Genomic DNA, 27,828 nt, shown 5'->3' with positions numbered 1-27,828 from the left:
TAGAATGACAAAGCTGGAGTTTATTTGTAATTCTTCCACCCAGGAGTGGTGGGCAACAACGTAGTCTGGGATTTTCTGAACTGGAGCAGTGCCCAGCAGGACCATGAGGACTCAGGGAAGGCTCCGGAGGACCATGCTTAGGAGGCCCTGCCCTGGCATCTGCCGGGCTTGTCTGATGGAGAGCAGGCACTGTGGTCATCCCCTGTTCCTCCGTGTGCTCCGGGGCGGCAATGCTGGAACTGAATTTATCACGTCAGCTCCACAGTCGGGCCTGGGTTTCCAGCACAGGCAGCTGACAAGGAACACGCTCCCTCCAACAAAGCACCAGTTCAGCTGCACAAAGCCTTTCAAAAATGGAGGCTTCTGATCATCAGCTTCAGGGGAGACAGAAGAGGAGGACAGCCAGGGGCCTGACTGCTTCCTGTCATCTCCCTGTGCCTGCTGATGGCGATCAGCCCCGTAATGCGAAGTGCATCTCTGCTGACCAGCCACTGGGGCACAGAATTGGCACTGGTAGCTGCTTGGCTCATTTACTGGCCACAGCAGAGAGCTGGTCCCGGATGCGGCCTAGCCCATCTAACATGGTGTCCAGCGTCTCTTTGCTCAGCTCCACAGTCACAGCCGAGACGGAAGGTTTGTCCCCACACAGACTGGGATCCTCTTGGATCTGCAAAAAAAGCATGGTGCAGGAAGTCAAAGCTGCCTCTTTTCCTGTCTCCCCTTCAATGATCAACACTCAGGTCTCCTGGACCACTGAAGAGGCTCCTAGCCGACCGCTAAAGGACTCCTAGCCTTTGCAAACCTAAGCAACTGACAATAACGGAGATGCTGAAAGGCCTGGGTCACCTTCCATTTGCCCCATGCCTTGGTGGGTATCAGAAGGCCAAGCTAAGAGTCACTCCACTATCTGGTCCCTAAGTCTTAACACTCAAGTAAGAAAACATTAGCTATTCTTATTAGCAGGTTAAGAATTGGGGCTTGAAGCCGGGTGTGGTGGCGCACACCTTCAATCCCAGCACTCAGGAGGCAGAGGTAGAAGGATCACTGTGAATTCAAGGCCATCCTGATACTACACAGTGAATTACAGCCTGAAATAGAGTGAGACCCTATCTTGAAAAACAAAACAAAAACAAACAAAAAAAAAGAATTGGGGATGGAGAGATGGCTTAGTAGTTAAATGCTTGCTTGTGAAGCCTATGGACTGGGTTTGAGGCTTGATTCCGCAGGACCCATGTAAGCCAGATGCATAAGGTGGCACATGCATCTGGGGTTCATCTGCAGTGGCTGGAGGCCCTGGAGTGTCTATTCTCTCTCTTCCTCTCTTTCTATGCCTCTTTCTCTCTCTGTCACTCTCAAATAAATAAATAAACAATAAAATAAAATAAAATAAAATAAAATAAAATAAAATAAAATAAAATAAAATAAAAAATAAAAAGAACTGGGGCTTGGGCTAGAGAGATGGCTCAGCTTACAATGCCTGACAGCATGGGTTCAATTCCCTAGTACCTGCATAAAGGCAGATACACAATGTGGCACATGCATCTGGAGTTTGTCTGCAGTGGCTAGAAGCCCTGGTGTATCATTCTCTCTCTCAATAAATAAATAAAACATAAAAATAAATTTTAAAAGACAATTAAGCTTTACTAGTATATGAAACTTGGTTAAGGAACATCCCCACTTCTCATTTTCTTACAGATGTTTTCACAGATGTTCTTACAGATGGATCTCTTGGTGCCTGGTAAAGTAGGTATAACCATTCTAATTTTAACTATACAACCCCCATAGACAAGGTATATGCCTTGAAAATATTTCTGAAAAGAACAATGAGACCAGGAAACATGAGAAATTAGAAGAACCGTGGCTTCTCCAATGTTCATTGAAGCCAAGTCAGCTATCCTGCTAATAGAGACAGCACAATCCCACTGGACAGAAGGCTATGTGACACCTGAACACGTGTCCCCACTGTTAAAGCTGAACTGACAACAGTGCCTACCTTCAGATATGAGCACATACTTCAAAAGCACAGTGTTCTGCATGCCCACTATTCTCAAGCTTCTACCTTCAATGTTTCACCATGACCATGGTAATGCCAACACGCCCATGTGTGTATACTTAGTGAACAAGCTCCGTGTTGCGGGGATGGTGTGTTAGATGGCCTGGGGGTGGGGAGGACTCACTAATGCTGCTCAGCTTCTAATGACAGGGCAGTGGGCATACCTTCATCTGGAGCAGGCAGGTTGGGACGGCCATGCGGCTGATGCTGTCTGAGGAGGTTTTGATATCCACTCTCCAGTCCAGGTCGACCAGGCGTGGCAGAGAGACTGTGGACAGGAGAGTTTTGCTAAGAGCACATACCACCTGTGTTTACCAAGCTTTCACTCTATGGCAGATGGCTCTAAATGATGTGTACATGTAATTCATGTGATCTATACAAGAGACAGGTGGGGCCCAGGACCATCGCGAGTTGTGTGCCTTAGTTACTGCTCTGTGCCACAGCTCACATACACCCTACAGACATCAGGACAGCATGAGAGGAGCACAGGGCGTCTTGGGATGAAAGATGAAATGGCCTGGTCTGAATGCAAGCTCCACAAGAGTCTGACCTCAAAGCCTCGGCTTCCTCATGTGGAAGCCACATTCACAGCATTGCTGGCACTGAACGAGTCACCACAAAGACTTCCAGCACTGTGACTAGCTCAACGCGAACAGAAGGACCAGGCATTAAATGTGTACTTTTCATCCAATGTGCACTTTCAAGGTAAGTTCAATTAGTCTCTTTTTACTTAACTGAAATACATTATTTCAAGCCCTTTACTTTTTGCTTTGGGTACTTCTGTATTTTTAAACATGCTTCTATAATCAGAAGAAAATTGAAAAGATTTTTTTAAAGGCATTAACACCGTTTAATTTGGGCCTACAGAAGTTCTTTTGACTTATGGTTCACGACCCTGGTGGAGGCCACAGCGCTGGCACCACGGGGCAGGGGTGTCAGGACAAGCAGACGGTTCAGTACTCACTCTGGCTAGCCTGGGCTTCAGTCCTCCAAGCAGATCTGTTTCCGGGGGAAAGAGGAGGAAGAACGAATGAGAAAAGGAGGAAAGCATGCTTGCTGTCAGCAAGGGAGGCCTAGGGCCTCAGCCTCTGCCTGTCCTGGGGCCTTCAGAATGCTTCAGCAGGGAAGGGCCTCAGAAACCCCTCCCTCCAAAATGAAGGGGGTTTGATTGTTTTGCAAAGCTTGGTGAAATTAAGGCCATAACTGTTGTTGGTTTTCATAGCCTAAGACAAAAATTGAGTAAAAGGCATTATAATCTTATTGTACTACTGTTCTCAAAGTCAAAACAGAAAAGGACAACTTATTCCCTTTCCACAGCACCCACTACAGAGTAATGCTTCTTGTGCAAAACACACCAAAAAAGTCTGTCACACGCCACATTACAGAGCATCAGTGACATGGCTAGCAGAGCAAGAATAAAGTGTGGTTATGTCTGAGCATTCTAAATGAACAATATCCTTTGCATATAGTCATTACCAGGTACTGTGTCAAGCCCACTATAAGCTTTCTAAGGAACACAAATTGCTTCTACTTATGACTCAACTTTTCAAAGGACCTGCCCAGCTCAACAAGTATAGACAATTCATAAAGGAAACAAAAAATGACCAATAGACATATGAAAAAGACACTCAACATCACTAATACCAAACATTTATAAGGCGAAATGATGTACCATTTACCACTTGAAGAACTGGAAAACGAAATATTCATGAAAAAAATCTTTTCAGTGAAGGTTTGGGGACAAGGCACATTATAGCCAACTGGTGGAGAAAGAGTCAGTGGCCAGGCCCTGTGATGTATGCCTGTGATCACAGCAGGCAGAAGAAATTCAATGCTACCCTGGGCTACTTCTAAAATAAATAAGTAGGAAAGAAAGAAAAGTGTTGGTAAATCTCTTTGATGGCCAATTTGATAAAACAAGGCCCAAGCTTACTATGTCCCAATATGTTCCTGGCCTTCAACCCAGTAAGGAATAAATACAAAACAGTTTCCAGTATAAATTCTTCACTGAGGTGAAAACTTGCCCATGTCCTACATGTCTAACATTAACAGAATTTTTAAAATGATACCTGATTCCTTCTTATAGAGGAGTATGTTACCTTTAACCATTAAAAATGATAGTAAAAAGCTGGGCATGGTGGCACACGCCTTTAATCCCAGCACTTGGGAGGCAGAGGGAAGTGGACTGCTATGCATTTGAGGCCACCCTGAGACTACCAAGTGAATTCCAGGTCAGTCTGGGCTAGAGAGAGACCCTACCTCAAAAAACCAAAAAATAAAATAAAATAAAAAATACTAAAAGTAGGGCTAGAGAGATGGCTTAGCGGTAAAGCTTGCCTGTGAAGCCTAAGGACCCCGGTTCAAGGCTCGATTCTCCAGGACCCATGTTAACCAGAAGCACAAGGGGTGCACACGTCTGGAGTTCATTTGCAGTGGCTGGAGGCCCTGGCGTGCCCTCTCTCTCTCTCTCTCTCTCTCTCTCTCTCTCTCTCTCTCTCTCTCTATCTGCCTCTTTCTCTCTATGCCTGTCGCTCTCAAATAAATAAATAAAAATAAACAAAAAAATTTTAAAAAATACTAAAAGTAAACAATGACTTATCAGAATGTCAATGCAATACTGTTTACTGAAAATGAGCTGGTTATAAAATGTCATTATCTTTTTTTTTTTTTGTTAGAAACAAAAACATGGACTGGAGAGATGGCTTAGCAGTTAAGGTGCTTGCCTACAAAGCCAAAGGACCCAGGTTCAATTCCCCAGGAGCCATATAAGCCAGATGCACAAGGTGGCACATGAGCCTGGAGTTCCTCTGCAGCAGCTGGAGACCCTGGAACAACCATTCTCTCTCTTTCTTTCTATCTGCCCCACTCTGTTTCTCTCTCTACTAAATGAAAAACAACCAGGTTCTAAAAAGCTCTCAAGGCTGAGCATGGTGGTGTGCATCTGTGATCCCAGCACTTGGCAATGGAAGCAGAAGGATCAGGAGTTTGTGGTCATCCTTGGATACAGTGAGTTTGAAGCCAACCTGAGCTATATGACACCCAGACTCAAAATAGCAAAAATGAATGAATGAATGAATGGCTTTCTACTAAGGAATCAGTGCTGCTAATTTCTGGGTGATCAGATTACAAATGCCTTATTTTCTTCTTTTGCCTTACCTCTATTTACCACCTTTTTCAACCAATTGCTAGTCCATATATTATTTCTAGAATAGGAATAAAACTAGTAGTAAGCATAAAAGTTTGAAGGAACTCTCAAAAAGAAGTACTTACATGTGTTCTAGGATGATTTTTGTCAGCAGGTTTTTGAGGTTTTGGTGGAAATTTTCTGGAAAGAGAGCGAGAATCGCCTCGGCAGAGGACAGGTCACGGAACGTCACTAGCCTAGTGAGGCGGTGCAGAGCCTGGAGCAGCTGCAGAACAGACAGGGCCCTCAGCGGCAGGGTCAGGACAGGGCTTTCACCCCCGCCCTTGTGCACACAGCCATAGCACGGAATGCGTCACAGAAGCGGAGGCCCCCGTGGCAGATGCTGAGGCCCTCATCCCTCCTCAGTTCACCGGCTCCTTTAGAAGACCTAGGGAGCCTTCAGCTTGCCTGAAACTCTACTTGTGGGCAAAGAATTAATATGTGCCTTTTGCTTCTGCAGGAGAGTCTGACCTTCAATTAACTTTCCAGTGCTGTTTCCCTGGTAACCTGAGAGAAGCAGAAAGTCAACTGGGTTACTAGGCAACCCCACAGTGGTCCAATGCCTCTGGACTGAGAAGACTGAATAAATACTTGAGCCTACAGCACTGGACTTCCTGAGGGCAACAGCACTCTCCTTGCAAGACCTGAGAAGCTGGATTTAAGAGTTGTGACGAGATGTTGGTTCCCAGGGAGTGTGGGCTTTGAATCTTGGTGGCAGGAGTCTTAGGCCCTTGCCCTTAAGCTGTCACCTAAAACCAACCATGCCTGTGCAGCTGTGTGGGTTCCCTTTGCGAGAAAGGAGACTTAGATCCAGCCCTTAAAGTCAAGACCACCACACACCAGGTGAATATTCGTGTATTCCACCTATTCACCTCCGAGCCCCACAGCTGACCATGGCCTCATTTGTGTCTGGAACCAAGTGGAGCTTGCTGCTGACTTGTAAACATGATGCTCAGACTCAGGAGAACTCTCTAGAGGCAACCTGACCAGAAACGGTCCTGACTCAAAAGCGATGGAAGTTCAGCCGGGTGTGGTGGCACACACCTTTAATCCCAGCACTCGGGAGGCAGAAGTAGAAGGATCACCATGAGTTCGATGCCAGCCTGAGACTACATAGTGAATTCCAGGTCAGCCTGGGCTAGAGTGAGTCCCTACCTCGGGGAAAAAAAAAATGGTGGTGGAAGTTAAGATTCCATCATGGTGTAGGAGTGAGTGTCATAGCGGTGACACCGAGAACACACTTCCTATTGCCTTTTCTCCTCTGCTTGGCTCCTCTCTCTCTTGCTCTTTTTGTGTGTGTTTGTTTAGTTCATTTCTTTTTTCAAGGTAGGGTTTCACTCTAGTTCAGGCTGACCTGGAATTCACTATGTAGTCTCAGGGTGGCCTTGAATTCACGGCGATCCTCCTACCTCTGCCTCCCGAGTGCTGGGATTAAAGGCGTGTGCCACCACGCCTGGCTTCTCTTTCTTTTCGTATGTTGCATAGGTGGTGGTGATGATGAGGAGGAGGAGGATGATGATGAGGATGATGATGATGATGATGATGGCGTGTACGCACATGCACATGTGCACACCAAGACAGAAGAGAACTTTCAGAACTTTGGGCCTCTCCTACCTCATTTGAGGCAGGGTCTCTTGTTTTTGTTTAGCATTCCTTTAGCAAGCTTAGAGGAAATTCTCATTTCTGCCTCCCATATCTCACTGTAGGTGTGCTGGGACTACAGAAGCCCACCATTGCTTTCAGCTTTTATATGAGGTCTGTGGCTCCAAAGCCAGGTCCTCACACTTATGCAGCGAGCACTTTCTCCACCTACCCTTCTCCTCGTGCCCCTTCCTCTGTCCTTTCTAGACCCACCTCCTAAATAACTAGCTGGACCCAAATTCTTGCTTCAGTGCTTATTCGTGAGGGAATCCAAACCAAGTCTCTGGTCCACTCCTACAATCTCACCTCTGCCTGCAGCTCTGCCTAGCTGATTTCCATGAGCAAAGCTCTACATTAGAAGAATCACGGCAGTTACAGGCCCTCTGGGTGCAGACACTCCTGTTCTGGAAGCACATCGGCCATGAACAGATAATGCTGTCAATGCATAACTCAGCATGAGTCATCTTCTCTTCCCCGTGGCCACCTGATGACAGCAGGTGAGCTGAGCAAGAAATGGCACTGGGGCAGAGGGAAGAGAGGCAGTGTGGCATGCCTAGCACCTCCGAGGAAGCCTGATTGAGCTCAGCAGCAGGTACTCCCTAATGCCACTCAGGGCCCTGCAAGATCTGCCGTCAGCTATGGAGCTGACAATTCACCAGCATCTACAAGTCACGTGCTAGGCAAGAAAATCACACAAAGGTTGGCTGTTGTCCATACTGTTTAGATATTAATTCTGAAAAGAAAATGGCAGGAGTTCTAATTATTTATTGTAGGAAAGGTTCAAAGACAAAAAAATGTCAAGTTCACTAATATTTTTTTTAAATCTATCTAACGTTTGCTACAGTGTCAACAGATGTGTCAAGGAGAAATTTTCTTTGGACCTGCAAATGACTGAGAAGTCAAGCAAGAGGCTAAAAATAACAACAGCCAGTGGCCGCAGGTCATTTCTGACCACACTTACTTGCTCGGCCTCCTCCTGGGTCACAGACAGGCTGGAGCATGTAATATCCAAGAGACTTTCTGAGCCAAGGGCTGAACGGGAAAAGCTTTCTTGACACAGCTGCCTGACAACATCTTTCGACGAGGCCTACAAATTAATTCATAGATGGAAAGAAAAACAAATCAGACTCTGAAAACATTCTTTGTCTTGGTCATTTTGGAAAGGTGCACAGGACACCCATGTCTGAGGAAATAAACTAGATACAATTTTCCCTTTTCTTTCTGTTAAGTACAACCAAAGACCTTGGGTACTTAGAGAAAATAAACACTAGGTGATTCTGGAAGGAGGCATGAAGAAGGTACATTTGTGGCTCAGGCAATGGCTTTAGTGGGTAAAATGAGCGCCATGTAAGCACCGATCCCCAGCACCCGCATACAAGAGCTGCGTGTGGCAGAGCATGCCTGTGATCTAAACGTGGGGAAAGCAGAGACATAAGGATCTCTAAGGCTTGCTGACTAGCTAGTTGTTGCGGTCAGGTTCACATTGCTGGTAGAAATCACCCAACCAAGAGCAGCTTCTGGGAAAAAGAGGTTTATTTTGGCTTAAAGGCTCATGGGGAAGCTCCATGATGGCAGGGGAAAATGATGGCATGAGCAGAGAGGGTGGACATCACCCCCTGGCCAACATAAGGTGGTCAATAGCAACAGGAGAGTGTGCCAAACACTGACATGGGGAAACTGGCTATAACACACCCATAAGCCCGCCCCCAACAATACACTCCCTCCAGGAGGCATTAACTCCCAAATCTCCATCAGCTGGGAACCTAGCATTCAGAACACCTAAGTTTATGGAGGACACCTGAATCAAACCACCATACCAGTCTAGCCTAATTGATGAGCTCCAGGTTTGAGACAAGACTCTGTCTCAAAAAACAAAGTGGGGCTGGAGAGATGGCTTAGCGGTTAAGCGCTTGCCTGTGAAGCCTAAGGACCCCGGTTCGAGGCTCGGTTCCCCAGGTCCCACGTTAGCCAGATGCACAAGGGGGCGCACGCGTCTGGAGTTCGTTTGCAGAGGCTGGAAGCCCTGGCGCGCCCATTCTCTCTCTCTCTGCCTCTTTCTCTGTCACTCTCAAATAAATAAATAAAAATAACCCCCCCCAAAAAAAAACAAAAACAAGGTGGAGTGTGACTGAAGAAGAAAAAGAACCTGGACTTCTACTTTCAAGTAATGGTAATGAGCTAGCATCCCTTTTCCCTGCCTGAGCAGTGCCAGAGAAAAGCAGCTAAAATAAATACAAGATGAAATAAGGTCCACAGTCTCAGAACATAACATGAACATGTCAGATTTCAATGAAAATCACTTATGGAACCAGGAACCAAGACGATCACAAACTGGATGAGAAAAGATGATCAGCAGATGTCAGGAGAGGCTGAGGAGCAGGGCTGTGAGTTCCAGATCCACTTGGGCTACATATGCATAGTGAGACTCTGCCTCAAAAAAAAAAATTAATGTCTGGAGAATTCAAAGAAACAAAAATTAATTACATGACCAAGATCTTAACCGTTTTGAGAGAGAAAGTCTCAGAAAATAGATTTTTTTTGTAACATGTACAATATGTGCACATGTGTAGAAGTCAGAGGAGAAATCAGGGCCCACCACTACTGCTCTTCCCTGTTGCATCTTTGAGAGAAGAGTCCCTGTTTGAACCCAGAGCTGCTGCTTTGAAAAGGTCAGACTGACTGACTAGTGAGTCTCGGTGATTCTCTTGTCTCTGCCCCCCCAGGCCAGGGGCTGCAGATCAAACTCAGGGGCTGCTGGGGATCAAACTCAGGCTGTCTCAGGCCTTTATGACTGTGCAGCAAGTGCTCTTAACCACTAAACCATTTTCCCAGCAAGAAATACATCTTAAAAAGATAAATTTTAGGGCTGGAGAGATAGCTTAGCGGTTAAGCACGTACCTGTGAAGCCTAAGGATCCCAGTTCAAGGCTCGATTCCCCAAGACCCACGTTAGCCAGATGCACAAGGAAGCGCATGTGTCTGGAGTTTGTTTGCAGTGGCTGGAGGCCCTGGTGTGCCCATTCTTCACCACCCCCCCCCCCGTTCACCCTCAAATAAATAAATAAAAATAAACAAAAAAATTTTCAATGTCAATTTTAGAACTGAAAATTACCATAGCCAAAATCAAAATAACAGCAGAGGAGCACAGCATGACAAAATGGAAAGGGCAGAAGGGGAAACGAGCAGACTGGAGGACAGAACAATAGAATTTACCCATCAAAGTAACCAGACAGTGCAGAGGAAACCAGTGAACGGCGTCAGGGGCCCGTGAGACTGAGACAACAACCGAAGATCTAATGGGTACAACAATGAAGAGGGTACGGCAGGAGGCGGGGAGATTGCTCAGTCAGTGAAATACTGTGTAAGTATGAGGACCTGTGTTCAGATCCCCAGAATCCACACAACAAATCCTACTGCTGGGAGACAGACAGAGGATCCCTGGGATTTGCTAGTCTAATTGAACTGGGGAGCTCCAGGTTCAGTAGAAGACCCTGTCTCAAAAAACAAGGTTGAAGAGTAATGAGGAAGACATGTGTCCCCATGTGTCAACAATCATGCAAACACATATGTGCAAGCACATACCACACATATACATAAAAAGTGAGGGCAAGTCGAAAAATAGTATTCAAAGAAATGACAGCAAAAGACCTTCCAAGTTTAGCTACAGACCTTAAGATATGTTTTTCAACAACTTGGGTAAATCCTAAAAAGCAAAACTGAAAAACCCCATAGCAAGATGCATTATAATTAAACTTTAGAAATTAAAGACAGGGCTGGGGAGATTGCTCAGTGGTTAAAGGTGCTAGCTTGCAAAGTCTGTCTGTCCAGTTCCAACTCCCCAGTACTCACGCAAAGCCAGATACACCAAGTGGTACAAGCACCTGGATTTGTTTGCAGCAGCAAGAGGACCTGGAGCACCAATACTCGCTCTTCTCTCTCTCTTTGTTGGCAAATAAGTAAAAAGAAAGACAATGGGCTGGAGAGATGGTTCAGCAGTTAAGGCGATTGTCAACAAGCCCTAAGGACCTGAGTTTGATTCCCCAGTAGCCATGTAAAGCCAGATGCACAAGGTGGTGCATACATCTGGAGTTGATTTCTAGTGGCTAGAAGCCCTCGCATACCCATTCATAGTCTCTCTCTCTCTCCCTCTTTCTCCTTTAGTCTCTAAAACAAATAATTAATAAAATTATACAAAAGGACAAAGAAACAATGAAACAACACTTATACTTTATCAGAGTAATAATTACAGTACACATGACAGCAGCTTTCATCCCAGAAACCAGAGACAAGAAGGAAGTGACATACTTTCTTTCAGGTTTTGAAAGAGCTGTCAACGTAGAACACTCATCCAGCAAAAATGTCCCCAGGAATAAAGAAGAGACTAAGACATCCACTGATAAAAGAAAACATAGACAATTTGGCATAAAGAACCACCCTAAAAGAATGGCTATAGCAAGTTCTTAACAGACAAGAAATGTAAAGATCCAATCTGACCTGACTGGCACTATCCTGGGTCCTAACTGCCATGGCTGCCCCTAAGTGACCCTGGTCTGTTTTCCCTGCATCCTTTGCAGTAAACTAGGGAACTGTGGAGCGCTGCATGCTGATTCCAGCACCAGAGGCACCAACAACATGCCTGGCTTCTTTCTCTAGTCTCCTGCACCTTCTGACTAGGGCAGTCAGTTGTTTTTTTGTGTGTGTTTTTTTAATAACCAATATTCCTGGGACAAAAAGAACATGGCAAAATATATGGAAAAAAAGCCACTAAATTTTCTAAATTAGGGATGAAGACTAAATTATAATATTGTCTGCCGTAGCTTTAAACGTATGTAGTAGAAATATTTAAGACAAATTGTACGACGAGGGAAAGTGAAAGGATGCAGAGGGAAACAAGGTTCCGACACCCTAGTCTAACTGATAAAATGGCACAGGTAGATAAGCTATAAACATATAACTTCAATGCTACAAAGGCAATTTTAAAAGTACATCTTAGGGCTGGAGAGATGGCTTAGCGGTTAAGCGCTTGCCTGTGAAGCCTAAGGACCCCGGTTCGAGGCTCGGTTCCCCAGGTCCCACGTTAGCCAGATGCACAAGGGGGCGCACGTGTCTGGAGTTCATTTGCAGAGGCTGGAAGCCCTGGCGCGCCCATTCTCTCTCTCTCCCTCTATCTGTCTTTCTCTCTGTGTCTGTCACTCTCAAATAAATAAATAAATAAAAAAAAACAAAAAAACAGATGGTCTGTTTCAATAAGCAAAATGTTTTTTAAAAAAAGTACACCTTAGAATTACAGATAAAGCACAATAAAATTATTTTTAAATGCTCAAATAACCCATGGGAAGACAGAGAAATGTAAAACAAACAAAACCCAAGAAAGGCTAGACAAAAAAAAAAAAAAAAAAGCAGACTTAAGTCCTAGTACAGCAATAATGACACTACCTCTAAATGGCCTAAACATTCTAATTAAAACACTGAAATTTGCAGAATGGATTAAGCATAATAAATACTACATATAAGCAGCTCCTTTCAAATATAATAGTATAGACAGGCTAAAGGTAAAAGGATAAAAAATACATCACTCAAGCATTAAGGACAGCAACAGCTGCTCTGATATATGAGAAAAAACATCTCACAAAAAGAAAATTATTGGAGAGAAATATTACATACTTAATAATAGGTTCTGCCCACCAGGAAGACACCCTAAATGTGTATGCACACAGAAAGAAGACTGCAAAATGCATGAAGCAGTAACTGACAACTGTAAAGAGAAAGAAACGGGGGCTAAAGAGATGGCTTAGCGGTTAAGGTACTTGCCTGAGAAATCGAAGGGCTCAGGTTCGATTCCCCCAGTACCCACTTAAGTCAGATGAACAAAGTGGCACATGTGTTTGGAATTCGTCTGCAGTGACTGGAGGCTCTGGTGCATTCATTCTCTCTCTCAAATAGATTTTTTTTTTTTAAAGAGAAAGAAATAAATTCAAATACAGGTGGAGACATGAACAGGCCTTCCCAACAACTGACACAACGAGACGGGTATGAAACAAGGATGCAGATGAGCTCAACAGCATGGCCAGTCTGTCTTAAGTGACATCTGTGGAGCACGTTCCAGGGGAGCTGGAAAGGACACACCGAAGCTCACAGAGGACACAGTATACTAACACAGATCACACTCTGCCACAAAACAGAAAGCATGCTGTAGCGTTTGTTTTCAAAACTTGTCAGTTTGATGGCTCTGAATACCATCTATTTTGAATCAAAACTAGAAATCAATAGCAGAAAAGAAACGGGGAAATGTTAACACACTTCTACAGATCCATAGGTCAAAGAGGAAGCGTCAAGGGAACTTAACATTACGCTAAGCAAGTGAAACTGAAAACACAACATTTAAACACATAAAAACCTAACAAAGTATGCAGTAGGTAATCTACAGCACTAAATCCAGACAGTACGAAGTGGGGGGGTCAAAATAGAGGTTGGGGAGAAAACTCGGTGATTAGGAGCACTTGCTAATGAAGTATGATGGTCACTCGGGCTGAAGACCACCAAGTTCAGAGACTACCAAGTCCAACTCCCCAGAACCCACTTAAAAAGCTGGGGATAGCCATGCCCAGCTGTATCCCAAGTGTGGGGGAGAAGGACAGAGTTTCAAAGCTAAAAGAACACCTGATATTCTCCTGTGGCCTCAGCACACACCACATGGGATGGACACATCTGCACACATGCATACATATACAACACATCATACAGACCAAAAAGTAAATTAAAAATCCAAGTGCTCATCGGAAGAACTCAGAAAAGGGGCTGGGGTTATGGCTCAGGGATAAAGGTGCCTGGATCCATGCCACCTACATAAAGCCTGAGGAACATGAGGTACATGGGTCTTAATCCCAACCTTCCTCCTGTGGCAGTGGGAGGCAGAGTCAGGAGACTCCCAAAGCTCATGGGCTAGCCAGCCCGGCCTTCCAGCAGCAAATAGGGGAGACTTGTCTCAAGCCAGGTGGAAGGAGAGGAACACCACCCTGAAGTTGTCCTCTGAACCTCTGCACTTATGTCGTGACATGTGCATCCACACATGCACACATACAAATAACTTTTTAAACACTTATTTTAAAAAGGGCATAATAAATCCAGAGGAAGGGCTGGAGATAGGGCTTAGCAGTTAAGGTGCTAGCCTATGAAGCCTAAAGACCTGGGGTCTACTCCCCAGTACCCACATAAAGCCAGATGCACAAACAAGGTGATGTGTAAGTCTGGAGCTTGTTTGTAGTGATGAGAGGCCCTGGATCACCCATTCATTCTTATTCTCTCTCTCTCATAAATAAATAAATAGAATATTTTATTTTTTAATGTGAATTTCTTTTTAAAAGATTTATTTTTATTTGTTTATTAGGGACAGAAAGGGGGAAAGAGAGATAGAAATAGAGAGACTGGGCATGCCAGGGCCTCCAGCCTCTGCAAACAAACTCCAGATGCATGCGCCACCATGTGCATCTGGCTTACGTGGGACCTGGAGAAGCAAACCTGTCCTTAGGCTTCCCACACAAGTGCCTTAACCGCTATGCCATCTCTCTAGCCCTAGAATATTTTCTTAAAAATCTAAAGGAAGATGAAGAAAGAAAACAGCAAAAGGCATAAATTAATGAAATTAACAACAGGAAAATAAAGGAAACTGGGCTGGAGAGATGGCTTAGTGGTTAAGGCGTTTGCCTGTGAAGCCAAAGGACGCAGGTTCAATTCCCCAGGATCCACATAAGCCAGATGCACAAGGGGCACATGCATTCGGAATTCGTTTACAGTAGCTAGAAGCCCTGGCATGCCCATTCTGTCTGTCTCCTCTCTCTCTCTCTCTCTCTCTCTCTCTCTCTCTCTCTCTCTCTCTTTGCTTACAAATAAATAATAAAATTTTAAAAAAATAAAGGAAACTAAGAGCTGGCTCTTTGAAAAATACCAATAAAACTGACAAACTTTCAGGGCTAGAGAGATGGCTTAGAGATTAAGGCATTTGCCTGCAAAACCTAAGGACCCTGGTTCAATTCTCCAGGACCGATATAAGCCAGAAGCACAAGGTGGCACATGCATCGAGAGTTCGTTTGCAGTGGCTGGAGGCCCTGGTGTGCCCATTCTTTCTCTCACTCTCTCTCCCCTCCCCCCTTGCACTCTCTACCTCTTTCTCTCTCAAATAAATAAGATATATTAAAAAAAACAAACCTGACAAACCTTCAATATTACTGACAAAGTTAAGACAAAGGACGACACAAACTACCAACATCAGCAGACAGACATAGGCCAGCACTGCAGATCTGCAGACAGCAACAGGACAAGGGAAACCCACACACAAACTCAACAGCTACAACAATGTGCACCACTTACTATAACTCCTTTTACATGTAACAGATACGTGAACAGTCCTGTAACTAAATGATTGTAGACACTGAATTCAAAACTGGAAAACTCTCAAAAAAGAAATCTCCAAGCCCAGACAGTTCATTGGGACATTCTAATAAACATTTAAGTAACAAAAAAACTAGTCAGTTCTACAAATCTCATCTAGAAAACAGAACAGGAAGGCATAATTTCCAATGCATTTTATGGCTGGTATTACTCTGATACCAAAAACCAGGTTAAAAAAAAAAACAGTATAAAAAGAACAGGGCTGGAGAGATGGCTTAGTGGTTAAGGCACTTGCTGTGAAGCCCAAGGACCCAAGTTCAACTCCCCAGTACTCACGTAAGCCAGATACACAATGTGGCACATGTGACTAGAGTTCATTTGCAGTGGCTAGAGGTCCTGGCGTGCCCATTCTCTCCCTCCCTCCCTCTCTCTCTCTCTCTCTCTCTTTCTTTCAAATAAACAAATAAATAAATAAATAAATAAAATATTTTAAAAAAAAGAAACAAAGAAAAATACAAGCTAGCTAGCTATAGATTACAGATCAGTATTACTCATAAAAATAGACACAGAAGAGTTGGAGAAATGGCTTAGTGGTTAAAGCACTTGCCAGTGAAGCCTAAGGACCCATGTTCAACTCTCATGGTCCCGTGTAAGCCAGATGCACAAGGTCACACATGTGCACAAGGTAGCACACACATCCAGAAATCAATTACAGTGGCTGAAGGCTTGGCATGCCAATTTTCTCTCACACACACACACACACATTAAAGAAAAAAATAAAAAAAGGCCAGGACTGTAGAAATGACTTAGCAGTTAAGGCACTCAGCTTTGAAGCCTAAGGACACAAGTTTGCTTCCCCAGATCCCATGTGAACTATATGTACATGGTGGCACATGTGTCTGAAGTTTGTTTGCAGTGGCTAAAGGCCTGGTGTGCCCATTCTCTCCCTCTAATATTAAAAAAAATATATAACATGGAAATCCTTCACAAAACATAAACAGAAAGAAGCAATAAATAGCAATATCTGAAAGAGGGTTACATACTATGACTTCATGGGATTCGCTCCAGGGTTGCAAGGCTGGTTAAATATTTGAAAAAAATCCATGCTACTAATAGAACAAAAGGAGGAGGACCACATGATAACAAAGCAGAAAAATATTTCATAAAATTAAATATCTATGGGGCTAGAGAGATGGCTCAGTGGTTAAAGGCGCTTCCTTGCAAAGCCTGTCAGCCCAGGTTCGATTCCCCAGTACCCATGTAAAGCCAGACACACACACTGGTGCGTGTGTCTGGATTTGTATGCCGTGGCAAGAGGTCCTGTGGTGTGCCCATTCTCTCTCTCTCTTTCTCTCTCTCTCTCTCTCTCTCTCTACACACACACACACACACACACACACACACAAATATATTTTAAAAATTAAACATCCACGTGGTGGCGCACGCCTTTAATCCCAGCACTCAGGAGGCAGAGGTAGTAGGACGGTCATGAGTTCAAGGCCACCCTGAGTTTACAGAGTAAATTCCAGGTCAGCCTGGGCTAGAGTGAGACCCTACCTCAAAAAACCAAATTAAACATTCATTCTTGATAAAAATACTTAGCAAAGAAAAAAAAAAACAAAAAACACCTGACTACTGCAGTTCAGATCAGCCCAAGCCTCAGGGAGGCATGTTTCATTCAAGAGCACAACCTCACCTGGCCCCCAGCATAAGTGGGGAAGGAAAGGGAAGAGAAGAGATAGAGCAAACAGTTGTGGAGAACTTCCTTAACTGGACAAAGGGCATCTAGTAAAAACCCTGCAGTTAACAATGTACTCAACATTAACAGACAAGAATTGGTTCTTGGGTATCTGCCTTCACCATTTGTATCTTAACACAGTGCTGAACATTCTGGCCACTGAAATTAAGCCAGAAAAGGAAATAAAAGGTATCAAGATCAAATATGAAGAAATGTCCCTATTTATCAAAATCAATGTTCTATGTAGAATTCCAAGGAATGCACTTCCAGCATAAATGAGTTTTACAATTTTGCAAACATGGGATAAGCATACAAATCAGTTTTATTTCTATATATGGATGCTCCTTGACTCAGCATGAAGTGACATCTGTTATGTTAAAGACATCATAAATTGGTAAAACATTTAATACACCTAATCTACCAAACATCATGGGGTCTATGAACATAATACACTGATGAATGCTTGCTTACATTCAAGATCACATGGCTGACTAGGAGCTGGGCCTACCTGCCACTGGCCAGCACTGTGAGCATAACCCTCATCCAGCCTGTCACTAGTTGGGAAGTAACCAAAGTTAAAAATTTAAAGTATGGTCTTGACTGGATGCTTGTCAACGTTCACACTGAAAGCGAAAAGAATTATAAGGTCACACCTGATCAACTGATAGTCACCAGGATGTTAGGTCAGTTGCAGTAGCCCAAGATAATTTGGCTCGGATCGCTCTTTGATCACAGGAGTATTATCAGCCATTCAGTGAAGACCAACACCTGATGTTCTCTGACCACCTCACATGGACCATGACAGGTGTATACCTACGTACATGAACACACATACATCAAAAACATGAAATGCAGGCTGTGTACGCTAAAATTAAACAACTCAAAAGAGTATTAAATAAAAGTGGAAGCATACTATGTTCATGGATTGAGAGATGTTCTCCTGGCTGATGTGTAGGTTTATTGATATTATGATTAAAATCTAACTAAGTTTTATTTTATGTATAGCTAACATTAGTCCCAAATGTACACTGGCAGGCAAAGGAGTTGGAACAGCTAAGCAATTGTGATAAAGGAACGGGAGCTGGGGAGATGCTCAGTTGGTAAAGTAGCTGCTTTGCAAGCATGAGGACTGTAGTTCTCTGCCCAGAACATAGGTGAAAATGCCAGATATAGTGTCATGCGCTTGCAATCCCAGTGCTGTGGAAACAGAAATGGTCTAGTCTACCTGGCAAGTTCCAAGCAATGACAGCCTATTTCAAAACAGGTGGATTAAGGGCTGAGAAGATGGCTCAGTGGTTGAAGTGCTTGGTTGCAAAGCCTACCAACCTGGGTTCAGTTCTTAAGCCCCACAGGAGATGGATACCTAAAGAAGCACAAACAGGACTGGAGAGATGATAAGGCACTTGCCTGAAAAGCCAAAGGACCCAGGTTCAATTCCCAGGACCCACATAAAGCCAGATGCACAAGGGGGTGCATGCGTCTGGAGTTCGTTTGCAGTGGCTGGAGGCCCTGGCGCGCCCATTCTCTCTCTCCATCTGCCTCTTTGTCTCTCTGTCTGTCACTCTCAAATAAATAAAAGTACCAAAAACATTTTTTAAACTAACTAAATAAATATATGAAACTTAAAAACAAAAGTGGACCGCATTCCTGAGGAATGACACCCAAGGTTGTATACCTGGTCTTCACTTACATTCCACATGTACACATGTGCATGCACCCCCCCCACACACACACACAAATGGAACCAAACAAAAGGAAGAATCAAATAGCAAGACTAGATCCATCTGACATCAAGATTTATTACACCGCTACAACAATCAAGACTGCGGTATTGACAGAAAGGGATATGCACACTCATCAGTGCAACAGACTCTTAAAAGGGACTTACAGACATGCCCCAGGGATTCCTAACAGAAGTGCAAAAACAAGGCAGTAGAGGAAGAAAATTCTTTTCAACAAATGGTACTGAAATACGTGACATCAAACTTAAATGGAAAACATAAGTGCAAAACAGAAAACTGTAAACTTTAGGGAAAATATAAAATGTTTCAGATTTTTGGCTTGGTAGTTCTTAAAGACTTGACATCAAAAGAATGACCCATAAAAGGAAAAAAATAATAAATTACACTTCATCAAATTAAATATTTTGCTCTGCAAAAGCCCCATTATGAGTTGATTGTATTCTTCCCACAAAGTCACATATTGAAGTTCCAATTTCAAGTCAGCCTCAGAATGTGACCTTATGTGGAAATAGGGTTGTAGCAGATGTAATTATTTAAGATAAGTGTGATAGTATGAATTAACCCAACATGACCAAGGTCCTTATAAGAGGAAAATGGATATGGATGGGTAAGTAAAGATGAATGCAGCAATCTTTAAGCCAAGATATGCCAAAGCCTGCCAGCAACTAACAGACATGGGAACAAAGGTTTATTTTTATTTATTTATTTGATAGTGACAGACAGAGAAAGAGGCAGAGAGAGATAGAGATAGAGATAGAGATAGAGATAGAGATAGAGATAGAGAGAGAGATAGAGAGAGAGAGAGAGAGAGAATGGATGTGCCAGGGCTTCCAGCCACTGCAGATGAATTCCAGATGCGTGCCACCCCTGTGCATCTGGCTAACGTGGGTCCTGGGCAATCGAGCCTCGAACTGGGGTCCTTAGGCTTCACAGGCAAGTGCTTAACCGCTAAGCCATCTCTCCAGCCCCAGACTTTCCCTTACAAGGATCCAAACTAACTGACACCTTGATCATGGATTTATAGTTCGAAAACTGTGGAACACTAAGTTCCTACTGCTCAAGCCACCCACTTCATAATGCTTGGTTATGGCAGCCTCAGTAAACCAATACCGTCCCTGTAATGATGATGAAATAAGACATCACAGATGGGGAGGAAAGTATGTGAAAGCCATCTATTTGATAAAGAACTCTTATGAAGAATATATTTAAAAACTCAAAACTCAAAATTAAAAGAAAATATATACACGGACTGGGGACATGGCTTAGTGGTTAAGGTGCTTGCCTACAAAGACTTTTTATTCCAGCAGAGGTAGGATCACCATGAGTTCAAGGCCACCCTGACATACACACATAGTGAATTCCAGGTCAGCCCAGGCTAGAATGAAACTCTACCTTGGAAAAAAAAAAAAAAGCAAATACTTTAATCACAATATAGGCAAATGCAGATATAAACAGATATTTCACTAAAGAAGATATACAGAGTTATGGGGAATAGGAGTCACACCAAAGGAACCTGAGGAAAAAAGAAACAAAAACAGAAGGTGTGTGAGGAATTATTAACCAAGGTGAGGCCCCAGCAGAGAAGCAGGAGGAAACTGGAGCTTCCAGAAATCACACAACCAGCAAGGAATAGATCAAACTTAAGAATTCAGGGTAAAAGAGGAAGAGAAGAATTTCAATCTAAAGGCACAGCAACTATTTTTAACAAACTCATAGAAGAGGGGCTGGAGAGATGGCTTAGTGGTTAAGCACTTGCCTGTGAAAGCTAAGGACCCCGGTTCAAGGCTCAATTCCCCAGGACCCATGTAAGCCAGATATACAAGGTGGTGCATGCATCTGGGGTTTGATTGCAGTGGCTAGAGGCCCTGGTATGCCCTTTTTTTTTTTCTCTCTCTCTCCCTCTCTTTCTCTCTCTCCCTCCCTCCCTCCTTCTCTCTGTCTGTCACTTTCAAATAAATAAATAAAAATAAGCAATTTTTTTTTAAACCAAAGAAGAAAACTTCCCCCAAACAGGCATTTAAAACACCAAACAGACATGAGCAGAAAAGAACTGCTCCTTGCCACATTATAATTAAACTACATAGACCAGAGAAAATGTATACTGGGAGCAGTGAGAAGCATCTAATCACTTATAAATGCAACCCCATCAAGATCCCAGCAGATTACTCAACACCAACTTTAAATGCCAGAAGAGCTTGGAATGATGCATTCCAAATTCTGAAAGACGACTATATCCGGCTAAGCTATCTGTCATAATTGAAAGAGAAACAAGAACTTTCCATGATAAAAACAAGCTAAAAGAATACATGACCACTAAGCCAGCTCCACAGAAAATAATTGAAAGGATCCTTCAGATTGAATAGAAGGAAAATCACATACATGAGACCACAAGAAAGAACTAACCATGCTTGAAAAATAATTAATACAAGAGAATAGACTTTAAAAATTCATAGAATCAAATGATAATGAAAATACAACATCAAAATCTATGGAATACAACACAGAATATTTTAGGAGGGAAATTTATAGCTTTACGTGCCTATCTTAAATTAAAGGGGCTGGAGAGGGGGCTCAGTGGCTAAAGGAACTTGCTTGCAAAGCCTAATAAGTCTGGGTTTAATTCCCCAGTACCCATGTAAAAAGCCAGATGCACAAAGTGGCACATACATGTGGAATTCATTTGCAATGGCATTGGGCTCTGGCACACGAATACCCAGCGTTCATTCATATATGTTCTCTTAAATAAGTAAATAAAAATATTAAAAAAAATTAAAGGTCACAAGTGAACAACTCAATGCTACACTTTAAGGCCTTGGGAAAAGAACAAAGTAAACCAAAAATTAGTAAATGAAAAGAAATACTGAAGATCAGGGCAGAAATTAATGAAATAGAAACAAAAAAATACAAAGAATCAATGAAACAAAAAATTGGTTCTTTGAAAGGATAAACAAGATTGTTAAACCCTTAGCAAAACTGATCAAAAGAGAGAAGAGACCCAAATTAATAAAAGAGATGAAAAAGGCATCACTACAACAGATACCAATGAAATTCAGAAGATAACAACATGCCTTAGGAATATGCACTCAACTAAATTTGAAAATCTGAAGGAAATGTATGAATATATATTTATGACCAAAATTAAAGCAAGATAAGATAAAGCATTTAAGCAGACTTATAGTAAGCACTGAGAGATCAAAGCAGTTATAAAACTTCTCCCAACTTAAAAAAAGTCCAGACCCGGATGGATTCATTGGTGAATTCTACCAGACCGTCACAAAACTAACACCAGTGCTTTTCAAACTTTCCCATAAAACAGAAAAGGAAAGAATACTACTGAACTCCTTTTAGGAAGCTAGCATCACACTGATAGCAAAACCAGACAAAGACACAACAAAAAAGAAAATTACAGACCAATCTCCCTCATGAACATTCAGGCAAAACTTCTCAACAAAACGCTGGCAAACAGAATACAGGAACACATCAAAAAGATTGTTCACCCTGATCAAGTGGGTTTTATCCCAGGGATGCAGGGAAAGTTCAACATATGCAAATCAATAAATGTAATACACTATATAAATGGACTAAAGGACAAAAATCACATGATCATCTCAATAGATGCAGAAAAGGCATTTGACAAAATCTAATATCCCTTCATGATAAAAAGTCCTTCAAAAACTTGGAATAGAAGAAACAGATCTCAACATAATAAAGGCTATTTATGACAAATCTATAGCCAACATTATATTAAATGGGGAAAAACTTAAAAGTGTTTCCATTAAAATCAGGAACAAGACAACGGTGTCCACTTTCCCCACTTATTTAATATAGTACCAGAAGGCTTAGCTATAGCAAAAGACAAGAGATACAAATAAATGCAATACAAATTGGAAAGGAAGAAGTCAAATTATCATTATTTGTGGAAGCTAAAAGTCTATGCATAAGGAACCCTAAAGACTCTATCAGCAAACTATTATAGCTGATAAATACTGTCAGCAAAGTAAAAAGATATAAAGTTAATGCACAAAAATCTTCCTATATACCAGTAAAATGTGATGAAGATGAAACCAGGGAAACAGGCCCATTTCACAATTGACTTAAAAAAAATAAACAGGGCTGGAGAGATGGCTTAGCAGTTAAGGCACTTGCTGGCAAAGCCTAAGGACTCAGGTTCTCAGATTCTCTAGTACCCACACAAAGCCAGATGCACAAGGTACATATGCATCTGGGGTTCGTTTGCAGTGGCTAGAGGTCCGGACACACCCATTCTCATCCTCCTTCCTCCGTTGCTCTCTACTTGCATATAAGTAAGTAAATATTTTAAAAGAAGTATGGTGCTCACTTCAGCAGCACATATACTAAAATTGGAACGATACAGAGAAGATTAGCATGGCCCCTGCGCAAGGATGACACGCAAATTCGTGAAGCATTCCATTTATGTTAATAAAATTTGTGAAAAGATAAAAAATTAAATTAAAAAAAAAGAAATATGAAAGAAAGAATGAACCGTGGAATAAACCTAGGTAAGCAAGTGAAGGATCTTTACAATGAAAACTTTAAAACATTCGGAAGAGAGATTGCAGAGATGCTAGGAAATGGAAAGGCATCCCATGTTCCTGGATTGGAAGAATCCATATTGTGAAAATATATACCTTACCAAAAGCAATCTACAGATTTAATGCAATCCCCATCAAAATTTCAATGGCATTCTTCGCTGAAATAGAAAAAAAAAATTCTTAAAATTTATTTGCAAGCACAAAAGACCTCAGAGACAAAGTAATTCTGAGCCATAAAAATAAGGCTGATTTTAGGACATATTACAGAGCCATGGTAATAAAAACAGCATGGTACTGGCACAAACACAAAACATGTAGATCAATGGAATAGAGGACCCAAAAGTAAACCCAGGCAGCTATAGCCATCTGATTTTTTTACCCCCCCCCCCAAAAAAAAATGCCAAAAATATTCACTGGAGAAAAGACAGCCTCTTTAACAAATGGTGCTAGGAAAACTGGATAGCTACATGTAAAAGGATGAAAATAGATCATTCTCTCTCTCCATGCATAAGAAGTCCAAATCGTTCAAAAACTTTAATATCAGACTCAAACTACTAGAAAAAGTAGGAGAAACACTTCACATTTAGGCATAGACAACAACATTAACAGAACCTCAGTCTTTCAGGGAATAAAACCACTAATCAGGACCTCATGAAATTAAAAAGCAAAGGACATTGTGAGTAGAGCAAAGAGGCAGCCAACAGAATGTAAGAAAATCTTTGCTAGCTGTACCTCTGACAGAGGCTTAATATCCAGAGTATAAAAAAACTAAATAATAAGAAGTCAAACAACACAATCAAAAAATGGGCTACAGAACTGAAGAGTTCTCAAAAGTAGAAATACAGATGGCCAAGAAACATATAAAAACATGTTCTACATCCTTAGCAATCAGGGAAATGCAAAGTAAATCTACTTTGAGATTCCATCTCCCTCCTGTTATCATCAAGAAAACAAATCACAATAAATGCTGGCAAGGGCATACGAAAAAAGGAGTCCTTCTACATTGCTGGTGGGAATGTGAACTGGTAGAGCCATTGTGGAAATCAGTGTGTAAATTCCTGAGACAACTAAAAACAGATCTACCATATCATCCAGTTATAACCACTCCTTGTCAGATACCCTAAGGACTCTACTCATTACTATACAGATACTTGTTCATCCATATTTATTGTTGCTGTATTCACAAAAGCTAGGAAATAAAGCCAGCCTAGATGCCCTTCAACTGATGAATGGATAATGAAGATGTTGTACATTTATACAATGGAGTTTTATTCAGCTGTAAAGAAAAATACAGGGAAATGGGTAGATCTGGAAAGGATTTTAGTAAATGAGGCAACTCAGACCCAGAATGTCAAATGCCACACATTCTTTCTCATATGTGGATCTTAGCTACAAATGTTTAGATCTGTGTGTGAGTTGGAATAAAAATCAGTAGTAGAGGCCAGGAAGCTAGAAAGGGGCTATAAAGGAAGGAGGAGAGGGGAGGGCTGAAAGGGAGGGTAGATATGTAACTAGAGGGGCAGAATAGTGGGGGTAAAATGGTCTAAGTGGAGGCCAGAGGAAGGGATAGAGGAGAGGAGGAATGGGAGAAGGGTTAATCAAAATGTAAGATGTTATGGGCTGGACAGATGGTTCAGCGGTTAAGGCATTTGCATGCAAAGTCTAACAACCCTGGTTCCATTCCCCAGTACATGTGTAAAGCCAGATGCACAAATTGGCACAGGCATCTGGAGTTCATTTGCAGTAGCTGGAGGCTCTGGTGTGCCTATTCTCTCTGTCTCTTTCCTATCTTTCTCTGCTTGCAAATAAACAAAATAAAATATTAAAAAATTAAGATGTTATGAATAAGCCATATGGAAACCTACTTCTTTGCTATCCAACTATATGTTTAAAAAGAGAAAATTTGGGGCTGGAAAGATGGCTTAGCGGTTAAGCGCTTGCCTGTGAAGCCCAAGGACCCCGGTTCGAGGCTCAATTCCCCAGGACCCACGTTAGCCAGATGCACAAGGGGGTGCATGCATCTGGAGTTTGTTTGCAGCGGCTGGAGGCCCTGGCGTGCCCATTCTCTGTCTGTCTCTCTCTCTCTCTCTCTCTCTGCCTTTTTCTCTGTCACTTTCAAATAAATAAATAAATAAAAATAAACAAAACATTTAAAAAGAAAAGAGAAAATTTGAATAGAAGTATCCTGTGGGGATGGACAATGCTATGCCCATAAGCAGTAAGTTGTTTTTAGAAAAACTTTAGTGCCAGGGTGGGATACCTTCCAGTGAGCTGTTGGCCAGGCTTTTGCCAAGGCTCTTGGTTGCCCACCAGAACTAAATAATAAAACCCTATTGCTGAAGATGCCACATGTTTGAGCATCCACAATAGGGAGGGAAACTTCCTATTAATTAACTCTCAGGATGCTGGAAATGCAGCCTGTTGGGGAGAAAAGTCATCAACAGTTTTAACCAGTAGTTACTTCTACAACTTTATGGACCAGGCCAAATGTACCAGCTGGTGCAATGGTGGCATGTCTGTTATGGGGGAACCATCTGCTCTCTGTTTGGAATGGAGGCCTGCTCCACAGAAAGCAATTCATACCTACTGAAAACCTAGCCAACAGACTTTGGCTGGGAAGTTATAAGCCTTAGAAGAGAAACTACTTCTGTTGTCTGGTTAAATGCATGTATTATGTCCACCAAAGAGCCTTCTAAGCACCTTTTTTTTTTTTTTTCGTTATTCAAGGTAGGGTCTGACTCATAACGTGAACTAACGACAAGTAGTACAACTGAAAGATTCAGCCACCCTTCTATACAGGAACTCCAAAGTTCCAGTCCATCATATCCTGTAAGTTTTAGAAGATACATAAAGGATGTCCCTTGCAAACTCACAGCCTTTCAGACAAAACGATTATCAGGAAGGCGTTGCCAAAACCAGTACAGAAGGCCGGGGCCTGGAGGAGCACAGCTCCCCTGAGCGCCGGGCTGCGGCGGAGGGAAGGACTCCTGCAACGCGAACACAGACGGGGCCGAGAGGAAACAGGGGTCGGGGAATATGGATTTGGTGTTTCCCGGCCCAGGGCGCCCTTCCGGGAAATCAGCTGCTGCCCCTCACGCCCAGTCTCTTATACTTCCACCTCTCAGTCGGGGCGAGGGTTTGTCCCGCTTTTAAGCTCAGCAAGAGCCCACGATCTACTAGGGGGCCCCAGAGAAGCCCCTGCTTCAAATCCGAGGAAAGTGAGTCCCAGATTCCGCAAAGGAAGCCGCACGCCTCCCCACCCCGCCAACTCGCCTTCAACAGACTCTGCAGCGCAGCGAAGTGCTCCGCCGCGAGGGCAGCCATCTTCCCTAAGTCATGTGACGGCCGGAGCAGGCGGGGCGAGTCACCTGACCCCCGTCACCTGCGCGGGGCATACTGGGAGTTGTAGTCCTTCGTGTTTTGCTAAGGAGATGCAGGCTTGAGAAGGATGGGGAAGTTTACCCCACAGGATGAAGAAACCCAAGGGCCAGAGGACCTAGATGCTGGGAGAACTCTGATATAGAATTATTTATTTACTTATTTCTTTTCTTTTTTTTTTTTTGCGACTGGCTTGGCTAGTCTACTTTCTGCTTCACGGAAACTGGTTTTTCCTTGCCTCCTGTGGGTGGGATGACTGACTAGGAGCCTCCTTGGAAACCTAGCTGCTCAGAAGTGATCAGCCTGCTCTTTGCTTGGAATTTATGTAAAGGTGCGCTTACTGACATTCTTGGAATACATGCGCACACATGCATGGTTATGTCCTGAAAGATGCAGCTTTTTGTGTGTATACTTTATTTTCGACTTATGGGGTAAGAAGAGGATAGTATTTTTATTTATTTATTTATTTATCTTTTATTTTTAGAGAGAGAGAATTGTCACTCCAGGGTCTCAGCCACTGCAGTCGAACTCCAGACGCTTGCACCACCTAATGGGCATGTGCAACCCTGCTCTTGCCTCACCCTTGTGTGTCTGGCTTATGTGGTATCTGGAGAGTCAAACATCAGTCCTTAAGCTTTGCAGACTAGCGCCTTAACCACTAAGCTATCTCTCCAGCCTGGGGATAGTATTTCGTTAGCCTAATCCACATGGGAAAACAAAATCATTTAGAGTTTTTGTTTTTTTCTGGTTTTTCGAGGTAGGGTCTTGCTCTAGCCCAGGCCAACCTGGAATTCACTACATAGTCTCAGGGTGGCCTGGCATTTACGCTGATCCTCCTACCTCTGCTCCTGAGTGATGGGATTAAAGACATGCACCACCATGCCCTGCTCATTCAGAGTTTTTAAACAACTTCCGAGTAGTGGGGGGACGCATCTGGTACAAAGAGCAGGTTTTGGGGAAAGGATACTTGAAGGAAACCATATGGAAACTATTGCCTGCAGAGTGTCTTTTGACTTGGGCACCCTCACATCTACATTCTCTTTTCCCTTGAATCTCTTCCTTTGGGAGCAAGTTGCCATGTTGTGAACAGTCCTGTGGAGAGGCTCATGCAGCAAGGATCTAGGGCCTATTAACAACCTCCTTCCTCAGAGT

At 42.8% G+C, this 27,828-nt stretch overlaps 1 protein-coding gene and 1 non-coding gene across 2 annotated transcripts; one reads left to right on the top strand and one right to left on the bottom strand.

Moving 5' to 3' along the window:
* On the bottom strand, window positions 1-26,631 carry Commd9 (COMM domain containing 9). The gene is made up of 6 exons (XM_004660804.3): window positions 26,572-26,631; window positions 7,840-7,965; window positions 5,324-5,463; window positions 3,018-3,052; window positions 2,218-2,321; window positions 1-667 (listed from the first exon to the last, which is right to left on the bottom strand). Exons 1-6 carry the CDS (start codon window positions 26,620-26,622, stop codon window positions 527-529), a joined length of 597 nt encoding a protein of 198 aa, XP_004660861.1. The 5' UTR covers window positions 26,623-26,631; the 3' UTR covers window positions 1-526.
* LOC123463049 lies at window positions 23,077-23,183 on the top strand. The gene has a single exon (XR_006638661.1). It is a non-coding gene; the product is annotated as a U6 spliceosomal RNA (small nuclear RNA).
* Window positions 26,632-27,828: the final 1,197 nt, after the last annotated feature.

This window comes from Jaculus jaculus, chromosome 8, assembly GCF_020740685.1.
Source record: "Jaculus jaculus isolate mJacJac1 chromosome 8, mJacJac1.mat.Y.cur, whole genome shotgun sequence".
Classification (NCBI taxonomy): Eukaryota; Metazoa; Chordata; class Mammalia; order Rodentia; family Dipodidae; genus Jaculus; species Jaculus jaculus.
Note: the sequence above shows the minus strand (reverse complement) of the source record. Positions and strands in the feature narration are given on the sequence as shown.

Bases quoted from the DNA above. Each gene is read 5' to 3' on its own strand.
- Commd9 (XM_004660804.3), bottom strand. From the start codon at position 26,622: ATGGCTGCCCTCGCGGCGGAGCACTTCGCTGCGCTGCAGAGTCTGTTG. The intron at 2,322-3,017 runs GTGAGTACTGAA...TCCTGTCCACAG, and splicing joins TGAAGCCCAGGCTAGCCAGA to TCTCTCTGCCACGCCTGGTC. The intron at 668-2,217 runs GTATGCCCACTG...CTTTTTTTGCAG, and splicing joins CCTGCCTGCTCCAGATGAAG to ATCCAAGAGGATCCCAGTCT.